The sequence below is a fragment of the Eucalyptus grandis genome, chromosome 8, assembly GCF_016545825.1.
Source record: "Eucalyptus grandis isolate ANBG69807.140 chromosome 8, ASM1654582v1, whole genome shotgun sequence".
Lineage (NCBI taxonomy): Eukaryota > Viridiplantae > Streptophyta > Magnoliopsida > Myrtales > Myrtaceae > Eucalyptus > Eucalyptus grandis.
This window is the reverse complement of record NC_052619.1, coordinates 66,765,937-66,775,192: the sequence shown is the minus strand read 5'-3', so window position 1 is coordinate 66,775,192 and position 9,256 is coordinate 66,765,937. Positions and strand designations below refer to the sequence as shown.

The following is a 9,256-nucleotide window of genomic DNA, read 5'->3' as shown; positions in this document are numbered from 1 at the left end:
GAAGATCGCATAAAATATATGCATTCAATTAGAAAAACCAAGTTTCTAATGATATACATCAAAATAATGTGTTGATAGTCTGGTCATTTATCACGTAATATGGATTTGAGTCCCCAAAGCTCACATTTTTCTTTCTAGCGATTAGGAGAACTTCCGCATTTAACTGGATCTCACCAATAATATTTACCTCAAACTTCCAATATAAAAAATATCTACTTTTTCCACAAGAGAAGCAAAAGCTAAAGGTACGCATGGCAACGTTTCTACTCCGAGGAACAATTTATGAGTAAAATAACATGTTTGATAATGATACAAAAATTTTATTCTTCAAATAGAAAAAAAATAGAAATGTGTTTGGTACGATTTATAAATTTTTGTATTTATTCATTCTTTCTTCTTACTCACAGATCACCAATCGCTGCCGGTTGCCGCACGATCGCCACCCACAACCCACTGACCACCAGCCGCCGACCGCGAGAGGGGACGGTGGTCAGTGGGTTGTGGGCAGTAGTTGTGCAGCGGCGGTTGGCGATCGCTGACCGGCAGCGGCAAGCGGCGGTCGTGCAGCGGTCGTGCAGCAGTCGTGCGATAATCGTGCGGCGGTTAGGCGGCTGTCGTGCGGCGATCGATCGGCAGTCGGTGGCAATCGTCTACCAGCGGGGGTGGCCACTAGGTTGTGGGCAACGCCAATGATGGTTGCCGTAGTCAAAGGCTACAGCAATGACGGTTAGGTGACGGCGACAATGACAATCGCCGATGGTCAGGCAATGGCGGTCGGCCGACGATGATCGCCGACGGTTGGCCGATGACGATGGGGCGACGGCAACGACGATGATCACCGGCGGTCAACAGTCGATCAACGATGGCCGCGGGCAGCCAGAGATGGCCAATGGTTAGCATGGGGGCCGGTGGTGGCTACAGCAAGAAAGAATAACAAAAGAAAAATTAACTTATTTCTAGAAATGGTTTCCGGGAACAAGGAGTTGCTTTTTTTTGTTTCTTGTTTCTATTCCAAATCTATTCCACGACTACTTTTTTATTTCGAATAATAGAAAAATAAGTTGGCGTTACCAAACGGATTTATGTTCTTTTTCTGTTTCGAGGAACAAAAGAATAGAAATTGAAAAAAAACAAAAACGTTGTCATGCAAGCCTTAATTTACCCCGTCTTCACACCGTTTTCAACACGTGTCACGAGGAGGTGTAAAAAAGAATACACGTAGATTTAAAAATGAAAAAGCTAAACCTAGCCGCAAATGAAATTTAGTTTGCTTATCCTGTCTGTGTGTACCAAAATTAAAATAAAAAATAAAAAATTTCTTCCACGAATCACCAACAATTCTAATAATATCGAATTAATATAACGGAACAAAGTAATCTCTCCTCTTATGTAAATCTAATGGGAAACGATATAGTAGAGCAATAGTTTCTTTCACTCCAAAATTGAGCTCAAAGGGTGAGGCATTCCATCATACTTATAAATCAATCATTAGTCATTTCCTTAATCAATATAGGACAACCTCAACAATCTCCCCCTCACATATCAAGCCTGGGTCAGAGGCGCAACAAGCTGTAACTCTTCCATTTGACTTTTAGTCCAAATTGGTCGGAAAACCAAGCTCCAATATCAGTGTTGAATAGTCTTGGGTTTCTCTCATCACATAAACTAACTCAAAGCATGAGGCATTCCCTCACTTTTATAAACCGACCATTAACCCATTCCACAACTCATGTGAGGACCATCTCAAGAGATATGGGCTACAAACTCATGACATTTGGCTTACACCTAAGGGAAATTATGGTCTCATTTGATTTGGCTTTGAGGAAACGTGCTTGGGAAAATGCATATACCTTTAGATTAAAGAGATTTTTCGAAATGCAAATAGTGTTTAGTGAATTGTAATTTTAAAATGTATTGGAAAACAATTTTGGCTTAAATGCCATTTGATAAAAATAATATTTTGTAAAGAACTTTTACTTTTTTTTTAAGTTTTTAAATATTTTTTCGTGGAGTTCAGTCACCAGCGGCCAAAATAGTCGCTAACCAATTGCTGATGGCTAGATCTGACCGCCAGATAGCTTGTTTGAGGTCTTATGACCCCAGGCGACGTCGCCTAGGTTGCCATGATGCGTCACCTAAGGTCACAGGACTCGAGTGACACCTAGGTCAAACAAACCTAAGTGATCAACACCTAAGTCATTGCAACCCTAGTGACCGACGCCCTAGTCACATGACCTTGGTCGATGCCCACCTGAGGTCGCACGACCCTAGGCGGTAGTAGCCAGGTGGTCACGACCTCCTGATGGCGATTGCTGGCATGCTCGACCCCTAGACCGGTGGTTATCAACCTCCTTTCAACTTCTCCATGCAAACCATGGAGAAAATGAACAATTAATGAGAGGCCAAGACTTGCATTCTGAGAATGCAACTTCCCAATGGACCTCCAGACCTAGTTTGGGCTAAAGGCTCTTAAAGTACTTTGAAGATACAATTGTATTTTTCCAAAGTTAGGCAAAAAATGAACTAAACGCTATTTATATTTGGCCAAGAGATTTTAGAGTCGTAAAGCTCATTTGAAATGTTGAACCAAACGGGATCCCTCCTTCATCTAAGAAATAAAATAAAATAAAAAATGGAGCAGTCGTGGTTCTGTCTCTCAAAGGCTTCGATGGTCCATGAATCAAATGTAAGCAAAGCATTCAAGGAGGAAGTTGTTATAAAAGGGAAAAAAAAAAAAAAAAAGCTACACTAATTGAGAGAATGCAGATCCAGCTATAACTGGAAGTTGTTCTTGTGAATCCTAATACCTGGCAGCGCTGTCAGTTAACACCTGGGACGCGATAATGATACAAACAACTCGCAATAAGAGGGATTCCAGTCAAAAGGGCTCGATGTCTGTTTGAATCCTTGGTTTTAACGAATGGAACAATTTGGGATCCTTGTTTTGCAAACGATGGACCTTCATCAACAATCTGAAAGGACCTATTGTGTCGATCCCTTCAGCACGTTGGATACTCTTTATGAGTTTAATAACCAACAAAATCTTACCGTGCATCCCCACCGTATCGGCTTCAATGATGCCGTGTCCAGATTAATATCCTCGTATGACATTAGAGGACATCAAGCTTTATGCTATCTTGCTTGTTTTCAACTTTCAATAACCAGCTGGCCAGATTTATATTCTTGAGCATCTTTCTTGCTTTTGGGAAAGCGAAATTCGTAGTCACATATCGTGGCACGAGCTCAGACTCGAAAGACCCGAATTCACTAAATATGCTAATTTACCCAGGAAGTCGCTAGATCAGCAATCAAGGGAATAGAAGTTCCTCAGAGGGATTCAAATACCAAATAAGAAGTCATCCCAGGAAATCGTGTGAATAAGTTGTATCATAGCAGAGCGTCGACATTGTATCACCTTTCTTATACGTGTATTCATGGACACCGAACCCTTGGAGTGCCAAAATTTGGCACAGAACATACTTAGGTGTCAAAAGTTAGGAAATGTACACTTAAATACCAAAATTAGAGCAAACTAGATTAGTTAAGTACCAATAGCAAGAAAAATTGGCCAAAATGTTAATGTAGCGTTTTTCTAATAAGTTCAAAATAATATCAATTTGCACACTAGTGTGGCTAAATAAGTTGAAAATGGCGTTGTTTTGCATGCTAACGTATTTAGATAAGTAAAAAACAACATCGTCTTGGCTCTTCTTTGTTGACTCAGCTTTTCGGCAAGCCACGTAAGCAAGTTATATTAATAAAAAATTGCCACGTAGAATTTCCAGTCAGAGTTATCGAACTTAGCACTCAAATGTCCCAATTTTTTTGCTTTAAAAAAATAATACTTATGTATACCTTTCATAAGTTTTGACATTTAAGTATCCACCGTGCCAAGTTTTAACGCTTGCAGTGTACTTTTGCCTATATTCATGCGAACTCACCATTCACAAGAATCTTGTTGTTCTTATCTTAGGACAGCCACTATCTTTAGAGTCTGTATTATATCATTTGATTCAAATGTAAGAATGGAAGTCTCTTGTTGGATATTTTAGTATGATTGCCGCAATGCAATGAAAGCATCATGGTTCATCAACCCTAGATATGATTTCTAATTAACACGCAATTTCTCTTTCTTTTTTTTTCATTTTCACTTAATTAATGAGAATCATGCAATATGCAGCCTAAATGACCTAATTCTAATGTCATGCAATTTCTAATTAAATGGATTTAATAACAATCCCTAAATGCGTGCATTTCATGAATCTAATTCTATATGATTATACAGATAAATAAAATGCTTAATCTAAATATGCAAGTAATCCTAGAGCATGCTTTCTAACAAGGCAAATCATTCAAAATCATCAAAGATATCATACATCGTAATCAGGAACAATATCCAAATCGGCTTGATTATTTCGTCATTTGTTTCATTCAAATACTTTGGATTTATATCTTCATAAACTATTCATTATTTTATAATGGTCGTATTCTTCTTTAACTACTAATTGATCTAAACGATTTTCAAATGGCTTTCTCTTTCTTTTACATATAAATAATAATTATGAACATAAGATATCCATGTATCAAAATCAAAATATCCTTATTTTTTTTCTATATCATTATATATTTTTTCTTTCATTACTAGGCTATACATATAACGTTATTTATATTTATTGCTATTATTCAATGCGGAATAAAGAATAAGGCAAGTTATATCTTAGGAGGATAGCTGCTGGAGTCAATTACACTTAGTTTCAAACTTTGAGGGGGAAAATTATTCTTAAAAATGTATACATGCCTCAAACAATTGATTTTATGTTATAATTTTTTCCAATATATTTTCAAAATTATTATTATTTTCACGTAAAAAAAAAATTCCAACGGGACGTACCATGGCATTGTCTTCTTCCGCATGATTACTTTTTGCCTCACTGGGACTTTCCGAGTCTCCAAGTTCGCAGGTAAATGTACATCACTTATTTACCCGTTTGAGCTCTTGCCTTGATGTGGTAAATACGCAATACTACTGATAACTCCCCCTAAACTGATTTTTACTTTTTGTTTTATCTAAATTTTGTGGGTTCGTGATCCCGAAATAGTTAGAATTGTCAAACTAAATATTGACATTTAGATTAGCATGCGATTCATTAATTATATTTTAGTAAATGAAAAAATGGAAGGGTTTTAATTGAATTACATAGGATTTAAAATTGAACAATAATTAATCATAATAATTAAAGATGTCAATTAATGTAGAAACTTCAATCTTTATACAAATAGAATATCCTATCAAAAAATTTCCTCACACGATAATTCCCAAAAAAAAAAAAAAAAAGCAGAGAAAATACAAATGATAATATAAAAAAAAGCCCATAAATCGCTGAATATGCTAATCTAGCCAGATTTACCCTAGAGCATTTCTGAAATTGCACGAGTCGGTAAAGAGGAGATTAGCATATTCAGCGATGTTTTTACATTTCTGAATAAGTGCATATTTTCCTTGAATCTTCTTCGATAATAGTACGGAATAATAGTCTGATTGGAGTAGATACATGAATCAATATAAGAAGCCGAGTGGGCAGATTAGTCCGAATGATCATTTGATTGGCATGAAATTTGGAATGGATAAACTTGATGATATGAATCATTTGAAAAATAAGTGTACTCGTTCTGTAGCGGATCTCTTACAAGATCAATTTAGATTGGCTTTGGTTTGTTTAGAAAATGTGGTCAGAGGAACTATGTGTGGAGCAATTAGGCATAAATTGATACCGACTCCTTAGAATTTGGTAACTTCAACTCCATTAATAACCACTTATGAATCTTTTTCCGGACATCGTCGGATGTTTTCATTGTCAGATCCATGGTTTCTCGATGCGTACTCATCGTACTCTCTCCTTTTGGTTCTATGCTTCAGACGCGAGAGAAAGCCCAAGGGCAAAAGAAATATGTGGGGTTCGTGGTTTACCTTGTTCTCTCTCTTTTTATTTGGAATTGTCCTCATCGTCTAGGTGTTTAAAAATATATATATATAAAAAGAGAACCCTAACCAGGCCAGACCCGAAACCAAAAATTCCAACCGCTTCTCTTTCGGTTCAGGTAGAAAGATTAAAAACGGAGTTTTCTCCCATATCCGAAAAACCAAAACACAGCTCCTTTATCCAAGTTACTTAGGAAGCATTTGGTAACATTTTTATTCTTGAAAATAATATTTGTTCAAATTTCGTTTTTTTCAATTCTGTTCAGACTTTGTTTTTTTCAATTCTGTCCCTTGGAACAAAGAAGTATATATATATTTATTTCTTATTTATATTCCAAATCAATTCGGAATAGAAAAATTACCTGATGATACTAAATAAATTTCTATTTTTTTCTATTTTAGGGAACAAAAGGACGGCAAAATAGAAAACATGATGGTTACCAAACATGCATTTACTTTTCTGCTTGACTTCTCCACCAATTCTACCACCCTTGAAGCCCTTATTGAGACGCTTGGATTTTTGAATTGAGAGAGATATTTCAATTCCATGGGATCTTTCATACACAATTTTTTTCCACCAAGAATGTTTTATAAAACTTTTAGACACTGAATTTGGAGTATTCTACTTTCACACAATCCGCATCATGCTTCTCTGGCGTACGACGTAGGTGCAAGGCAGAGGCAAAGCTTTACATCACTCTTTTCCTTCTGTCATCCTACCTTCATTTTTATTTTTGCAACCTACAGAAGTACTTCTCTTCAGAATGGTTTGATTAGATATTTTGATACAATTGAGGTAACTTCTGTTAAATCTGAAGAAAATATGAAACCGAGGCGGAGGATTGCTCCTGCAGTCGCTGTTCTACATGCTCCAAAACGAGGGCGAGGTATCCCATGATCCTTCTCGATTTTCTTTCATGTTCTTATGTCTAATCATGTGCACTTTGTGTATACTTCATTACGTGAATGCCGTTTTATTGGGAAAAGTTCTGCCTAAAGCGCAGGTGAACTTGTTGACGTTGTATCGTTCACCACTTACGAGCACGTGTTACCACCCGGATTCTTTCCTCTATTCTTTTTATCATATCGTCAATGATTCCAGGATTCTTTTTCCCTTTGGCCAGAGAGAAACAAGGGAATTGATTCAGAGAATTTGAAAAGTCAAACATTATCCTCGTTGACTAGTCTTTTGATACACGAATTGCAATTTTGATGTAATGCATGACTCAATCCTCATATCCCAATATGAGCGATATTTCACGCACTATTTTGACTTGTACTTCAAGTCATGAATGAAAACTACTTGCTAAGCTCGCATGGTCATTGACATGAAGGGAAGCATGCAACATGCGAGATAGGGAGGTAACACATCACAAATTCTTTAATAAAAGATCTAACCATTTGAGAACAATGCCAATTCCCATTAAAAAAAGTGAGATACACACCCTTTTGTATGTTCAGGCATATATGGATGAAAAAGAAACGTGAGTCAGAGTAATTTTGGTTTAATATACGTATAGATCAATAGAGATTGGCGTTGATGAACAAAAGTTTTGGCTAAAGCACTTATTTGGCACTAGTGGTGGATCTCAGATCCGTCCGAGCCAAAATATCCAAGTATCATGTCCAGATCGTCTCAGACTTGAATCAAGTTTTATCATCATTAAAAAGCAGGAACCCCAGAATCGACATGGTGCTCATTGAAGAGGAGGTCTGGAACAATGATTCAGATTCGGCGGTTCTTTTTGTTGATCAGTTAAGGCATATGGACCAAAAGGTTCCTCCAAGACTCTTCTTTTTAGCAAAATCCATTAGTTCAACCCGGAGTGACAATGTGACTTCTGATGCTCATAGTCCTGCTGTCATCATGAAACCTCTAAGGGCTAGTATGGTGGCCGCTTGTCTACAGCGAACCATGGGTAACATGGGGAACAAGGGAAATTGCCGCAACGGCGAAGTCTCTAGGTTATCTCTGCAGCATCTTCTCCTAGGAAGAAAAATTCTAATCGTAGATGACAATAAGGTGAATCTTAAAGTGGCTGCGGGTGCATTGAAAAGATACGGAGCTGAAAGTGGGAAAGAGGCGATTAGTTTGCTTACACCACCACACAGCTTCTATGCTTGCTTCATGGATATCCAGATGCCGGGAATGGATGGGTATGTATGCTTTTTTATTTGATATACGCCCTGTCAAATCTGGTTTAAAGAATTCATCGCTTTGTTTTGGGGTGCTAATGGCCTAAATTGATTTTGTTTGTGATAGCATGGCCATCTTCGTAGCCAGTTAAAGGTTTTGATCCATGCTGAATATTTTTGAGAAACATTAGTTTTGCTGGTCCATCTCGGTTTCTTCTTTTTTAAAAGTTCTAATTGTACATTTTGCACCATAAAAAGCACGACTGCATAATAAAATCATATTCTTGTTCTAATTGTACCTGTAAGAAGTGTTACACGACCAAAACAGATTCAGTCAGTTTATGGCATATTTTCTGTCTCTATGTCACTTCATAATGAAATGATTAGTGAAATTTGGCTAGAAATCAAACTTACCTAGAAGTCTCGGGCTTTAGTTCTTTCATTTTCCTTTTAGATTCAAACTGTTGGCTATCAGGTGCAGCTCTCTTTGAAAGATTTTCGCATGTTCATGGGTCTAACTTAAGGTGAAGTAGACATACGTTGCTTTCTCTGATGATGGGTTTAATGCTTTGTTAAAGGTTTGAAGCTACGAAAACAATCCGAGACATGGAAAAAAATGTCAACCGGAAAATCCAACTTGGGGAAGTATCTGCAGAAGCACAAGGAAACGTCTTGAATTGGCATGTGCCCATCTTGGCCATGCCGGCGGACGTGAGTCATGCGACTCACGAACAGTGCATGAAGTGTGAAATGGATGGATATGTTTTGAAGCCTTTCGAAGCAGAACAACTTTATCGGGAAGTTTCGTGATTTTCCTAATCAGCACGGAGTCGGAAACTGTAAAGGTGACTCCATTGCAGGTCGCTGAATCCATAATGGACTGCTATTCTTCTCGCTTCGCTTCAATGAAGTCAAACTTCTTCACCAAAGTAAGCTTCTGCCTCTGTCAACTTTATTCTTAAATAGGAAGTGTTAGCCAAATTGTCCATTGCGTATTGCTAACTGCTGATTATATAAAGAAAATCTGAGAACCTCCCCGTAATTTCTTGCTTTCTTGTGAAGACATTTTCAGGTATTACGTGGAAGAGTGTGTAAATAGAGCAACGTCTTATTGCCGGAAAATCGATTTTTGGCGGATTG

At 37.5% G+C, this 9,256-nt stretch overlaps 1 protein-coding gene across 1 annotated transcript; it reads left to right on the top strand.

The window, feature by feature from the left end:
• The first annotated feature begins 7,700 nt into the window (after positions 1 to 7,700).
• Positions 7,701 to 8,990, top strand: LOC120287744 (histidine kinase 3-like). Its single transcript, XM_039301072.1, has 2 exons — positions 7,701 to 8,137; positions 8,695 to 8,990. Exons 1-2 carry the CDS (start codon positions 7,746 to 7,748, stop codon positions 8,924 to 8,926), a joined length of 624 nt encoding a protein of 207 aa, XP_039157006.1. The 5' UTR covers positions 7,701 to 7,745; the 3' UTR covers positions 8,927 to 8,990.
• The last annotated feature ends 266 nt before the right edge of the window (positions 8,991 to 9,256 follow it).